General features: G+C 30.5%; 1 protein-coding gene and 1 long non-coding RNA gene across 2 annotated transcripts in view; one reads left to right on the forward strand and one right to left on the reverse strand.

The window, feature by feature from the left end:
• Positions 1 to 1,768: 1,768 nt before the first annotated feature.
• Positions 1,769 to 10,252, forward strand: LOC100160738 (cytochrome P450 307a1-like). Its single transcript, XM_029485772.1, has 3 exons — positions 1,769 to 2,003; positions 7,989 to 8,864; positions 9,786 to 10,252. Exons 1-3 carry the CDS (start codon positions 1,790 to 1,792, stop codon positions 10,133 to 10,135), a joined length of 1,440 nt encoding a protein of 479 aa, XP_029341632.1. The 5' UTR covers positions 1,769 to 1,789; the 3' UTR covers positions 10,136 to 10,252.
• A 3,816-nt stretch (positions 10,253 to 14,068) lies between these two features.
• The window catches only part of LOC103308304, an 8,301-nt gene continuing 5,814 nt past the window's right edge, over positions 14,069 to 16,555 (reverse strand). Inside the window, exon 6 of the long non-coding RNA XR_510396.3 lies at positions 14,069 to 14,193. This is a non-coding gene — a long non-coding RNA (uncharacterized LOC103308304). The remainder of the gene's footprint in view (positions 14,194 to 16,555) is intronic.

A 16,555-nucleotide genomic window follows, 5' to 3' on the forward strand; every position in this document is an offset into this window, starting at 1 on the left:
TTTTTCAATCGCACATTTTGAGAACCGCTGTGCCGAACGAAACTCGTCCTTGTACTGTCGAATTGCTACGACGCACACCCGGATAATCACAATGTAGTTGCCTGTATAATATATTTGGTATTTTGCTTTAGAAGAAAAATAAAAATTCAAACTATTAAGACGTTGGTAATAATTTATATTTAATAAATGAATCTCATAACATCACACTCTCAGTGAATTATCACTCAAGCCATATTATATGGAACTGGTATATGCCCACAACCCAGTGACATACATTTCATATTATTGTTTTTGTTTACACTCTATTGAATACAATATTATGATATTAGAGTCCAACGCGCTACTAACCCCCACCTCAATTGGCTACTCTCACTGCCAACCCCTGCACATACGCAGTATTTTGTGTTTGTTTTTATACAGGCATCGCAGCGCTCAGAGCTCTGAGCAACTACCAGTTTGTTGTTAGCTGTGGTATAAACGTATAATCCATTTGCTATGTACCTAAATTCATAAATATTTTAAACAGTTTAATATTTTAATGAATGTGATTTTTTCGAATAAACTATATTATATAGTGTGCAGTGTGAATACATAATTGTGTCTGTACTGATATTTGACTTTTTTATATTTATTTCCATACTATTATAACCTGTCAATCGGTGTGATCGCCTATTAGTAATTAGTTATTACGCATCAAGCAGCAAATAAGTATTGTTCTTTTACCTACATCAAACGATCAAGGTGAGATGATATTATTATTATATTATATTGGTATTTACTATTTAGTACTATAAAATAATAATAATAATTTATTTTTATTTTTATTGAGCTTAATCCCGGAAACTATGACCAGTAATTTTTTTTTTGTTGTTGTTGTTTGTAGGGGGGTGGTAGGACCGGTTGGTTGTTTTTAAGTTTGGCATAATTTCAAATTGGGCACCCATAGGTTTCTGCTAAACCCAGTCAGGGGATGGCGGCCTCACTCTCTAGGCAGGTGCCTGCCCGGTGAGAGGAGCCGCCCGTGGTCGAGATTCGAGGTACGCGTTGGAACCGACACCGTCGTCCGCTAGGCTATTCCGTCATCCAATAATAATAATTTTTATAATATGTTAGACACGTGTATTTTGCCAAAGAAATGTATAGAATGAATCTCGTGAAATGAGTTATAGATTATGGTAATTACTGGTTATAAACAGTGTTCCGTGTGGAATGAGGATATACCCATTGGCCGCAGAGACTGGCTGCCCGACCAAAAACTGTTTTTTTTCTGTCTTACCTATAAAATTACCTTTACTAAAAAATCAAATTATTAAATTTATTTCACGGTTATTAGTTATTGACTTGTTTACTATGTTGCAAAAGGTAAACACGAGGCGGCAACACGTTCACCCCCCACCCGGCTCATATAAACATCAGCGCCACCACCGTACCTACACCTGCCGAGTCGAAAACCATCGCACGTAGTGAAATAAAACCCGGCAGAAAGAGGAAAGGTGGTCATTCGTTGAAATTACGAAAATTTCGAAATCTTATAAATTCATAAACGTTTTTCTCAGTACACAGTCAGTAGACAGGCTGAAGCAGAGTGGCTATGGACACCACGAACGGGATAGTGGCCGGTGCTGATACCGTCACCGTCGCGTTGTCATTGCTGCTGCCCGTCGTGCTCTTGATGTTGGCGGTCGCATGGGCTTGTGGCCCCTTGGCAGCGCACCGTCGACCAGGCACGTCCACAGCTGCCGTGCTAGACGGGCCAAAGTCTTTCCCGATCATAGGGTCGCTGCACGCCATGGACGGACACCAGGACAGTCCTTTCCGCCGGTTCACCGAGCTGTCCCATCAGTACGGGCCCGTCTTCGCCATGACCATGGGATCGATGCCGTGCGTGGTCGTCAACGATTACGATTCCATCAAGGAAGTACTCATCACCAATGGTTCTAAGTTTGGCGGCCGGCCTGACTTTACGCGGTACAATGCGCTGTTCGCCGGAGACCGAAACAATTGTGAGTATACCAACGAATAAGTCTGCTCTTTAACCATATCACGTTATTATATTATGGTATACAAGTATAAGTATCTATGACACATATATAAATCCTCCTATTAAAGATACATTTATTAACAGCAGTGGACATTTAAGTGTTATTACGATATAAAATCGCAAAATATTTTTTTTAAATTTTTATGTTTTTTAAAAACCTAATATAATTCCCTATCAAAAATAATAATTTAAAATACAGATATCGTCCACATGGGCCATTTGGTGATCCCTGACCTATAATTATTAATATGGTACAAAACGTTATATTATATATTACTTGGTGTAGACGACTTATTTTTTTAATTATATTTTAACAAATATTGGAACCGCGCTCGAAACTATTATTATAATATTGGAACGATGAGCAAAATATTGTCGGAAACAAATTTATAGTCGACAATTTCACGAGATTATAATAATATAAAGTACAATTTATTTATTTTATTTATGTTGAAAATGACAAAGAACCAACAGTTTTTTTTAAAAATATATACCTGTAATACATAATGTTATTATTTTCATTAAAATAATACAATTGAAAGTTCGGCCTCGTTCTCATAATATTATATACTTTCCAATATTATATTTTATCGTAGTAATAATTACTAATTTAATTTAATTGCTATAGGTATGTGACGTTTACGTGTACGTATATTGTGCGATTACCGTATTATAGTTGTAACTAATTTCCTACAAGTAGATTGATACATTATTTCATTCGTTCAACAAAGTTCGTCAATTGTTGCTGATGGTCAAATTTTTTTGTTACCAGGGTATATTTGTAGGGGCCACAGAACCAAAATACGACTCCTTTAAAAAAATCACTCACCAATTTTCGTCTCCACATCACTTTACTATGTAGTATGTTCAGTAAAATGTTAATTCAAATAATCAGACAAAATAACATTAAAAAATATATTTTTTATTAAAGCAATACAATTTTATTTTAAAACGACTTCGTTTCAAATATTTTTTTTAATATCACCACTAGATTCAATGTTTCATTATAATATCATTTTCCAAGCTGACAATGATAAGTGATTTTAGTTTTTCCAGTTTTAAACTTAGCTCTTTCCAAGAAATAAGTAAATTTATTACGAATAATATAAAATGGAAAGTGACTAGTGACTGTTATTTATTATATTATTATCACTAATTAGATACTAAACACGGTAATAGTATAATAATATTACAGCACGAAATATTTTTAATGGTAAAGAAGTAATGGCTAGTGAGCATTATCAATTGATTAGTCTATAATCTATAATACCTTTATGACTATATTATATACCTACTAGTAAATAGATAAATATGATTTTAAAACTTTTAATTTATACAATGTACCTATAGACGTTTCGATCAAAGGGGATCAATGGATAAATACTAGTTTAGGGGCCCAACGGAAAAAATAAACATGTCCCTACTGAATTTATATCGTAGAATAGATTCCAAAACTCCGTAATATTACAAAATAGGTGTATTCAGTATTATAAGACTAAGGGGGTTGAATATAGGCAAAAATGATACTTTAATGTCGTAAAATGTTACGAATGTCAATATAACATCGGTTATGTTTACGATCAATAGAATAAAAAACTTAAATAAAAAACTTAAAAACAGACTAGATTGATATAACCGATTGATGAGATATAACCGATAATAACCAGCAATACGGTGCCCGTTAAAATAATTAAAATAATAATTAAAATACACCGATATTTGGTGCGCATGCGCAAAGGCTTGTTTTGGTGAATAACGTTAACGGGTTCATACGTTATTTTTGACCGGCGTTGTGCAAAAACTCTCTATTATTTTATTTTTGCGGTAAGTTTTACCGTTGGACCTTGCACACTGATCCGGTAGGTAACGATATGAGTTACCGGACGGTAAAATATCTTACCGGAACGTTTTTCGTTACAACTAGCACACACTGCTGCGGTAGTGCGGTACGATAATATATCAGACACACATACAGGAATTTTGATATTTATACCCTCTTAATTTGTTTTCAAAAATATTTTTTTTTGACAGCTATGTAAAATTAATATGAATATTTTTGTTATAAGCCCTTTCCTTCCCATCAGACGATAATTTTTCTGTAAATGTGCCTATAATACAAGTCTTAATATAAGTGTACCTAATGTCCTAATTTTCTTATTATTAATTGTAAAGAAACTCTATCTAAAAAAATTATAATAAATTAATAATATTAGATGTCAATGTAATCGAAAATAATTGTATTTTCTGTTAATATTTTTAGTTTGTCTTACAATTTTGATAAAGTGCTCTAGGGATAAGAACTGTAGGTACTTATATAGTGTTTCGTAGAAACTGACAAATGTAGGTACCTAGTATATAATTTCTTAAATTCACTAATATGAATTACAATGAAATTACGTATTATGTATACATTGCTAAAGGTGGGTACTATACGCTGATCAAAATGTTTTCACTTAAAGCTATATTAAAAAGTAATTATATAACTGAGTTAAGTTCATATTTTTCCAGGTGTTAACTTCAAACTTTAAAGTGAAGTATTAAATTTTAACTTATAGCTTTCTAAATGTTGACTTGACTTACCTAACTTAACTAACTAAAGTTAACTTTTTCCCACATTTACAGAATGAGAGTACCTACCTAATATTTGATATAAAAACTTATTTTCAATATTATGATATACCTACTATACATTTAATACTTAATTTAAATATTAATTATGTAAGGTAGTACGTATAACATAATCATAGGCGCAAATAGCGTTTAAGATTTGGGGGGGGGGGGCTAAATTTGTAGTTGAAAAAAATGTTTATACAGTGTACCTAAAATAGTATTGAAGTCATAGTTGATCATACCTGATTTTTAGAAGTATTTAATATTTATATCTTAATATATTTTTGGTGTTATTTTATTTTTACGGACAAATCGGCGTAATTCTAAATTTGTGAAATAATTCGCATACATAACATGCGACCAAAGGCAACCATTAATAAACAAAAATACGTATTAATTTTAATACAGGAATCTTAAGATCACTGTTTGACCACTTTAAAATGCGAATATCACAAAATCTATATAAATATCTTTTAACTCCTGTAAGGTTGAATTTTGAAAAATCCTTACTTAGGGGTTATTTGTGTCACAAAATTAAGCTACTGACTAAATGTCTTACTCAAAGCTTCAGTGATTCCGGCTATGCGATGATGAATCATTAAAGACAAGTCATATATATATATTAGCTGTTCGCCCGACGTTGTCCACGCCAAAGATTTGTATTTTTAAAAAATATATTTGTACAAAATGTATGCACCATATTTCTTCTGATTATAATATTATCTCTATATATATAAATGAATTTACGTCTGTGTGTGTTTCCATATTACCATGGCAAACATAAATATATTATTTTGAGATTTCCGTCCGTCCGTGTCTCCATATTACCATGACAACCATCCCCAGGAGGAAATAATCTATATAAATAAAAATGAATGTCGCTTTTTTCCAAACTCAATATCTTGAAAACTACTCGTCCGAATTACTTGATATTCAATACAGATGTTTAGCTGGATTAGGGGAAGGTCAGTAGCTATACGATAATCGCAAAATATAACTCAAAGTCACAGAAAATAAAGATACAAGATTGGTACAATTAGTGCGCTCTAACGGATTATTATTCAATATACATAATAACGTATATAAATATTAATAATAATTATAATCTAAATAAAGGTGTTATTTCTCCTATAGCAACCATCTATAAAAAAAAAAACAGAAATCTGAAAATACCCGTTAAATTTGAAAAATTGGTCCAGCCGTTATCAATTGATGAAGTAACATTTCAAAACGTTTTCATTAACCATTTTGTATATTTACTTGCCGATAACATTAAACGATAACAATCGAATAAAAAATTCTACATATCATCGTCCGAAGGCAAAATAAACAACTAATCACAAGCGAAGCTGTGGCGGGTCGGCTAGTATAGAATGTTTGTCTGTCTCTGTGTGTGTGTGTCCTTTGGTTGCCATGGTTATCATTGGTTTTGAAACTATTCTAATAATAACTATTGGTTGGTTTAAAATTTCTGTTATGGTAATTCAAAAATTATAAAATAAAATATATTATTTTAATGGGCAACGAAGTACACGAGATCAGCAATATATATTTATATATAATGTTTGTGGATAGATTATACCTCTGGGAAGAAGATGGGATAAATTAATAAAGGTTAAATTTGTTTTTCTTTTATTCGTTGAAATTTAGTACGGTTAGGTTAGGATAGGATTTTGTATTAATTTATTATATTAATCCACCGTAGGTGGAATTAAGTAAAATTACAAAATTGGTATAACTTTGATACTTAAATCATGGTTAATTCATACACTTAATTAAAATAATAATAGTGTATTATATATTGATTGCTATTGGTTAATCGAGCATGTTTGTTGATTTGTATTATTATTTTTTGTCCATCTTAATACATATAATTCTACTGTAGGTACCTGTGTTGTGATTGAACTCTTCTTAACGGTTGGACCTATTTCAATGAAGTTTTTTGTATGCGTTTGTTTGACGCCCCGAATGGTTTAGAATCTAAACTAGGGGATGTGCTCAAACGGGGATTTCGAGATTTATGATGGAAATTTTTGTTTATAAATGGTTTCCATGGGTTTTAAAACTATTATAATAATAATTATTAGTTGCCGTGAAATAAGTGTATTCATTCAATGTATTTAAATTTTTTGTAAGTTGTGTTCTAATATTATATGTATCGCAATTACGTAAATATTGAGCGTATAATACTCACATACAAGTTACGTACATAAAACAATGCCACATCTTCGTGAACGAAAAGAAAATAATGGTCGACAGACTCGGCATTCACATTTAGTCCAGTCCTTTAGGAGGAGTTCAGTGACACACTTGGTATAACTTTGATAATTTAGAGTTAGGTCAACAGTTACGTCTACCGCCGGAATATTGTCTACCTGATAATATACTGCTGCGAATCAGAATTTTTATTCCAGGCAACAGAAAAGTTAGGACAAATTTTGAACACTATGCACCGAATATTAAATAACGAATTGAACAAAGTTTGAGTCATATAGAGTTGGTACATTTAACGGGATACGAAGTGCTCTGTATCGTCTTTATATATATATATATATTAACGTTTGTGGATAGATTAGACCTCTGGGAAGAAGATGAGCTAAATTAAAAAGGGTTAAATTTAGTTTTTTTTATTCATCGGATTTTAATACGGTTAGTTTAGGATTTTGTATTAATGAATTATAATAATCCACGGTAGGTGGAATTAAGTAAAAACGAAAAACTTGGTATAGCTTTGAGACTTTGGAGTTAAATCATACACTTACGTAAAACAGCACGAGGTCCGCGATCTGCCACAGGTAGATTGCCTACCTGATAATATATTGCTGCGAATCCGAATTTTCATTCTGGGCAACAGAAAATTTAAGATCAATTTTAAACGCTATACACCAAAAATTAAATAACGAATTAAATAAAGTGTAAGTCGTATAGAGCTTGTACATTTAACGGGCAACAAAGTGCATGGGATCAGCTATAAGTCTAACTAAATTATTCAATCACTGGTGACTGCGCTATTGCAGATATAGATTTTGGGTAATTTATAAATACTAGATAATAATATATACGCTACAAGTCTACAATGTTGATACTATATACACATATTCCTATAATAATGCAGTACATGGCATCAGATCGACTAAAATATTATTCAAAATCACTAACCTATTTTAAATTTAAAAAAAAAAAAAAACAAACTATAAATTAACAATACTTAAATAATTATAGTGATTGGGTTGAAAGCTGGATCTGTGTCAAAATTAAAATTAAATCTTGGTGTAGGTACATCATATACGTAAGGCAATCGGACTAACTGTTATATTTTTTTTTTTATTTTCTTCAGCACTGGCTCTATGTGATTGGTCGTCGCTTCAAGAGACCAGACGGAAGATAGCTCGGACGTATTGTTCCCCGAAAGTGTATTCATCCAACTATTGTCTGCTGGACTCTATTTCATCCAATGAGCTGGACGTGTTTTTGGACTCGTTGGCCACAGTCAGCGTCCGGGGTTCTGAGTGCGAGGTACAATTGAAGCAGTTGTTGTTAATGGCCAGTGCAAACATGTTCATCCGGTTCATGTGTTCGACGCAATTCGAGTACGGCGACCCTGAGTTCCAGAACATGGTCCGGACGTATGACGAGATATTCTGGGACATCAACCATGGTTACGCCGTGGACTTTTTGCCATGGCTGAAGCCGTTTTATGCGGGTCACATGCGAAAGCTGTCCAAATGGTCGACGCAAATCAGACAGTTCATAATGGACATGGTTGTGTCAAAGAGGAGCAGTTACGCAAAGGCTGTGGCCGCGGCGTTAGACGGCGCTAGTGACCAAAGTCGTGAAAACAATGACTACGCTGCCGATGACGACGACGTCGACGAGCAGGAACCAACAGACTTCACAGATGCCTTGCTTATGAGCCTACGCAAGGAGCCTGGGCTCAAAATGAACCACGTATTGTTCGAATTGGAAGATTTTATCGGCGGTCATTCGGCCGTCGGCAACATGGTCATGCTCGCACTGTCTATGGTAGCTACCAGACCACACGTGGCCCAAGCAATCCGAGATGAAGCCGAACAAGTCACCGGTGGCCAACGTTTGGCCTGCCTTTACGATAAGCCGGACATGCCGTACACCGAAGCAACTCTGTTGGAAACTCTGCGCTTCATTTCGTCACCAATCGTCCCCCACGTGGCGACTGAGGATACTACCATCAAAGGCGAGGAAAACGATATGGTCTCGAACGATTTAAACGATAGTTAAAGGACTCACGGGATCTGTTTAAATTGTATATGAATTTCAAATCCAAAAACCACTGACATGTGATTTTGATTTCATAAAAAGGTCGATAGACTAAACCACCCACATTATCGAATCATTATGTATAAAAAAAGCACTCATAGTGCGGGTTTTTACCGTACAATATATTTTGTAATCTACAGACAAAATGTATCATGTACGTCAAAATCTTTTATTAAGTTTACCAAATGTTTGAAAAAATCACTACATTTTATTTTAAATTGTTATATTTTTACAACCAAAATTACTTATGTTTACAAAGAAGATGAAATCGAGACTATTATAACTAGTAAAGCAATATTGAATTCTTATGTAATTATTAAAAACTCATAATGTCAAAATATAATTGAATAATACATTTTACATTTAAAATATAGATAGGTACCTACATTTTTAGCCTTTTAAAAAAATGCATTATAAATTGTGCAGTATTATCCTGCAAATTATCTAAAATGAGCTTTTTTATATTAAACTCAAACCCATATTTCGCAGTAGGAAATGAAAAAAGTAGATGGTGTCGATTTAGTGATTATAATAAAATTATATTATATTATTATGTAGTACAATATTAGCGCTCATAGTCAGAATAAAGTAATACATAAATAGATATATAATACATGATATCTATCATTATTGCAGAGAGTAAAATATGTAATCCGATATCAGGCATAAATTATATGCCACTTTTAGCGTGAAAACAATTTATAATATAATATCCTTGTGGGCGGTTGCGAGTCGTGACTATTCATCATGATATAATATTCCTATTATTCAAAATGTGATTTTTCAATATGACATAAGCACCTATATTTATAATTTTTTTGTGTTCTTGTACATTTAGGATTCAAAATATCGAAAGACACGTGCATAATCATAAACAACTACGAAATAAACACCAGTCCTGCGTACTGGGACAACCCGGAAGTGTTCGATCCCAATCGTTTCGTTCACCGCAAATTCGGCGCAAAGCCGTGCATCCGAAAACCGGAATACTTTCTGCCGTTCAGCACTGGCAAAAGGACGTGCATTGGACAGCAATTGGTTTCCGGGTTCGGGTTCGTACTGCTCGCCGGCGTACTTCAGAGGTACGAAGTAAAGGCCACTGCTGAATTGGCGATACCTGAGGCGCGTATGGCTCTACCACCCGACACGTACCCTCTGATATTGAAACCTCTCGACGGATCTCGATAGAATCGGATGTCGAATATAAATATCATACAATCCATAGGCACAAATTGGTGGGGGCTTGGAGGTGCTAAGCCCCTCCAAACTTAGCCGTAGTCCCCCCAAAAAACCTAGGACATACAATTTTAATATGCTATATTGCTATAGTCTGATTGCCTTTAATATCATATTCAGCCCCCCAAGTCAAAAGTTTAAATTGCGCCTATGATACAATCTCATCGACATCAGACTAAAATGGAAATTTTTATCGATTTACATTAAACTAGATAATTATAGTACATAGGTAACTACCCAACTACTACGTAACTACCCAAACACAAAATATAATGTATTTCATAATTATCGAATCACAAGACCGTTTAATTTATAATTTATTCGTAGGTATATAAGAACATGACAATATTTTTAAACATGTGTCCACTTCGTTATTCGATTGAATAGCGTATTGTTAGGTATATATTATATTTTTTTCAAATGGACCAAGACACAACATTTGAGAATTTGAGATATATTTAGTATCGGTCCAATATATATATTAAGAATTATTGTACTTGTAATAAAATATACAAAAAAATTATAAGTATTTATTCCAATTTGAATATACATATTTTGATTTAGTATAAATATAGATCTTTAACCAAATTGTAATATTTTTTATATATTATAATATTATATTTGTTGAATTTCAATATCAATTTATATCATATGTATTTTTTTAAATTGTAAGTTAATTAGCAATTAGTTATTCTTAAGATTATATTTCCTCTGATATAACATCAAACTGTTCAAATAAAGTATTAACAGAAACAGGTATTACTACCGTGTATTAAAAGATTAAAAATACATATTGTAAAACAAACTATAATATACTTATATAACATTAATAACCAAGATTGATAAAAATGTTTATTCTTAGTCTAAACAGTGACATAAGGCAATGTTTTAATAAGTCCTCCATGCTGCTTATAATACAGCACCGCCAACCCCGAGAGAGATCAATATTATGTACTTTTTATTATTATAAAATAAATGATGTTAGGGCTGGTGGAAGCAATGTGAAAGCAATCCCCTACCAGTTGAAACAGAAAAAAGTTCCTAATATTACAAAACCGATTATTTGCAATGATGTGTAAAGCATGAAATATAATAATATTATATAAATAAGCTGCAAGATACAAAGGTCGATGATGTTTCTTTAAATGCTAATAATTAATGGTGGTTATTGGTTACAGCTTAAAAGTTAAAACTGCAGTACCAAACCATCTATAGTATACCATTCTGTAATTTCTCAAATTCCAGAATTCAGTTTTAATAACTAATATATAATATAGGTAACCTAACCTATATATGATAGACCAAATATATATAGTTATAATTGTGAACTTATTGATTTTGGGTATTATAAATGAATATTATTCTTAATTCAAAATAAGTGAACACAAGAATACCCTTTTTTCATATTCGTGTTGGAAAAACATTTCTAGGTTTAGACATTGTAAAAATTTGATCATACCTTAGCAAAACGATTTTACAGTGATGAGTATTTTTTAAGTGTCTGTCATCGCTAGGGTCAGATCCACTTCATGCCCATAAAAACCTTAAAACATGCAATTATTTATGCACTTAAAAATATAAGCTAGTCCGATTAATGTACGATCAACGTTATATAAAAACTAAATAATTAATTAAATCTAAGTATATAATTCGATATTTATATCTTCAGATTCAGGTCTTTTTAATATCGTCTGAAAAAAAAACCGGTAACTCCATTTATTTATTTCAGTTTATTTTTCTGAACCTAATTAATTTAATAAATACCTATTATTAAACATTTACTCCCAAATTAGTAGTTACTTTGTGTCATTAAAATTGTTAAATCATATCAGTGGTTCATAATTTATTATAAATGGTCCAGGAGACTAGGAAAACACGGCCCACAATAATGTTTTTGAATATTATAGAATATTATAGATATACCTAGCTACATTAATTTTTTTTAACAATTTAAAGAAAAATTAAATTAAAATTTAAAAATATATGTAAAATAAACACTTATACAGAGAATATAACAAAATATGCACTAACACGTTAAAAAGAGTAAAATATGTGAAATATACAAAAAAAATTACTGTAGACTCCTGGTATTATGAAACAGATTTCTATATTCTATGTCACTAGGCTATGTTTTGAATGAATATTAGATAACATAGTACAATTTGCTTCGATTTTTGAGTGGTGTCTAGTAACTAATTGGATCTATTTGGTACTTTAAAGGGGTCAAAAGTAAAAAAAAATTGTCAAGTGAGTGTTGCTCTGCTAAATAAAAATAATAATATACAATAATTATGCCCGGATTAAAATCAATGTCGTTGAACTTAGCTTAGCTACTCAAAATCAAAACAAAAGGACACATGCATTTTTTATTGGTAACTTTTAGGAACGCTAATATTATATTGTGGCGCAGGTTACGTAATTTGTAGATCCGGCACTGACCAGAAGTTATATGTCATTAATTATTATTGTTTTACCAAAGGTATAGCGGTGATAATCTTGATACCTGTACTACCTACCTACGTCCTACACTTGGGAAGTTCCAACCTCGATTAATCCCTATTCAATTCTAAAAATTAAAAAAAAAAAATAATCCTATAAATTATTATTATAAACAGGTAATAATAAAATTATACTTTATAATGAAAATAAAAAATAATATTAGTTGTATAATAAAAAAAATTGTGGTTCACATTGATCGTAACATATTATTGTAAAAAAAAAAGTTATCGCCTCAATATAAATTACTCTTAAAATTTTAGAACATACAAATAAACCGTGGTTAAGAAATATTTGATTTTATAAAACCAATAATGAAGTTAACAAAATATTACAATATTTAAAAATGCCCATAACTTATATTAAAAATAAAATATCGAAAAAACATTGATAACTCATAGATATTGTTATTCCTTTTTAGTTCGATAATAGAAACCTCTATCAATTCACTCTAAAATTAAACTAAAAAAACTGAATAAATACTACTGAAAGTAAATTATTGTAAACTGGAGACGGGTTGAACACTAATTAAGTAATTTTAACACATTATATTATTTTATTGAAAAACTACAAACTACCAATTAATAAATACAAGTGTTATATACTTTTAAGTAAGAACTGCTTAATTATATTTACTATTAAATTTTATATTAAAATAAAAATAAAAAATATACTATGGAATTGTTATAAAAATTATATTATTCATTAAATATTTCATTAATTGTGCAGTGAATTCTGCTTAAGAGAAAGTCAGCTCATTATTTGTTTTCTCTCTCTGACCTACGCCCACATAGCAAATTTAGCAGAACCAACCCTGTGTTATTATTTCTAACATTCTATTAAAAGGTCAATTTAACTTTCATAACATAAGATTTAGTTTGGGTTTATCTTTTTTGATTCCAATAAACGATTAATTCTATAAACCAGTGATCACATAATCAGAACTCACTATAGTTATATTATTTTTAATATCAATGTTATTTCGACCCTTTTGACATTCATTAATGTATCATTTTTAAACCCTTTTAGTTCATATAATTCCTGGTCTCTAGTTATACCAGTTATTGTATACAAATTTTAAATTTACCCAAATTTAACATTATAAATAACAAGTTTTTGTTGTATTTTTTACTTGGTTTATGAAAAAAAAACACTTAAGATTGTAACAACTTAATTTTAATAATATTCAATTGCACATTTCATTGTTAAATGATTTTTCATTTATTGTTGATCAAAACCACTTTTCCGTCCTTCTCTAATTTAGCAAGATGATTTTTCACAATATACGATGCTACTTTCTTTTCTTGTAATCAAAAGGAATAACCTGAATAAAATAAAAATATTATATAAGCAAATTAAAAGTGTAATATTAAAAATGTAAACTTGCCTTATACATTACATTTACAATTTCTTCGTCAGACAATGATCCAGATGGACTTTTATTAATCAAGTTATACAATTCCACTTCTCTTTCTAATCTATGCTTAATATAATTATTTACTTGAAATTGGATCCTAAAAATGAAACATTATTAGGTATATCATTAAATTTATAATTATTATAAAATATCTATTATAATAAAAAAATGCATTAAACAAGGTATATTTTTTAAGGCTAGGCAGCAAGTTATTTCAATTTATTAAATCAGTTAATTACTTATTTTTTTCAATTAAGTTAGCAATTATCATAAGCTTAACTTAACTTCAATGAATAAGTTAAGTTAAGAGGACCTCGCATCCGCATAATATGTGGTCTCCGCCTTGCACATGTACAGTAGTGTGACCATATTTAAAAAAATAAAATACAGGACAAAAATATTATCATATTATTATATTTTAATAATTTAATATATAATATTTTTAAACTAATAAGTATTTATTATATTTTTTTGTTGTCTGCTAAGATAACGCTTGTGCACGATATGCTCAAATTTGATAACGAACTGGTCACGCGGGTCGGTAAATATACTATTATACATTGTACGGTTTATGTCGGCGACAACAATAAGATGCAACAATTAAACAATTATAACAAAAATCCAAAAATACAATTGAAAAGTATGGATTTTTATATTATTCTATTCAATAATGTTATTTCAAACATTTCAAAAATTATAAATTAACAGTAAGGCACAAAAACGGGATTAATATAGGACAGACTAGAAATTAAGCGTCCTGTGAGGATTTTGACAGGACAACAGACATAAATCCTAAATAAAGGACAAATTAATGTAGATTATGTTTACTAAATTTGCTAAATCAAAAACAAATTAATTTTCAATAATTTAAAATGAGATCTACCACAGTCGCCTTGTCTATATTTTGAAATATATCATATTATACTGAATATTAATTGTAAAAATTTGGTGTGATCTAGCTGGCCTTATTTAACCCTAGATCACACGCATTTAAAATATTCACGAGAATACCAGCACACAGTCTTTTTAGTTACACACAGTATGGCGAAAATCTTAGTCAACTAACAATAATATCACCAGTCTCAATGAAAATATCATAACAATCAATTTCGTTTATCGAGTAGAAATTATTAGAAACACAATTTAAAAATAACCCATAATTGATTTTTTACGATCACGCACACGGTCTTTTTGACCATTTAATAGGTAATGTCTGGTAATAAACCTCGAACACTTCTATATGACTGACATCAGATCGAATACAGTTGGGAGTTGTAAATAATAATTATTTAGGTGATAAACTAAAATTATTTTAGTTTATCACCTAATTAGAAGCTACCTAAGTTGGATTAGGTTTATATTTCGTATTTTTGAAACAATAAACCACATTTTAAAAGCTTGGTCTTTTGACCGTGAAGCGTGTGCTCTAGAATTAAAATTTTTTCAATACCTCATAAACGATACTTTATTTTTAAATAAATATAGATTAAGTTTTTTCATGTAACTCATTTCATGTTTATTTTAGCACATTTTCTTATTTTAAATAAAGTTTTACAAATTGTATAAATTAAAAATTAAAAACTAAATAAATATAATATCTTGATTTAATATTTTGGTGTATTTAACTTTTTTTAATAAGACTGGGAATAATGCTTAAAGATCTACAAACAAAAATTATACAAAAAAATAATTATTGAAAAAAAAAATTTGTTTTAAATAATTATACTTTTTCCACGTTATATAAAGTATATAAATACATATATTGTAAAAAAAAAATAATTGCATATTACATATTATTATACTGAATATTTTTTTATATATGTACACTACGCATATAATACTGCTGTTTAGTGCTTTAAGTGTCAAGGCCTGGGGGTCGATTCTTGAATCTCGTTATAGCATTGTCGTGTACGACAAATCACGTTTGTCACATGAAATATGTTTTTGTCTATTCTTCAATGTGTATACGAAAAAATTATACGAAAAAGTTGTGTGAAAAAATATCGTGGGGGTATGCGTGCCACGACTTTTTCATATCACTCGACTTTTATTATTATCATCGTTTATCTTCACCCAAATTGTTAATTAGTAGGTACATATTTTGTTGAAGTTCATGTTTAAAAATGGATAATTTCAACGATCTTGCAGCTCTATATATTTTAAATATGGTTTATGAAGAAGCGGCATATAACCCAAGACATGGGTTTACAGTTAAGTATGACCCATTTACACAATGTGATTGTTTATTTTTAATAAATTATAGATTAAGCAAAGATTTAGTTCAACAGCTAATAGCTTTAATTACACCTTACATTGAACCAGAAAGAAGATAGTCATCTATAAAACTCTCCGAAAATGTAATAGTAAAAAGTTGTAAATAAATGTACGTATTAATTGAATGTAAAAAAACCTACTATGTTCAACCCAGTTAAATACATATAAAGGGAGCTTAATACATT

This window comes from Acyrthosiphon pisum, chromosome X, assembly GCF_005508785.2.
Source record: "Acyrthosiphon pisum isolate AL4f chromosome X, pea_aphid_22Mar2018_4r6ur, whole genome shotgun sequence".
NCBI classification, from domain to species: Eukaryota; Metazoa; Arthropoda; class Insecta; order Hemiptera; family Aphididae; genus Acyrthosiphon; species Acyrthosiphon pisum.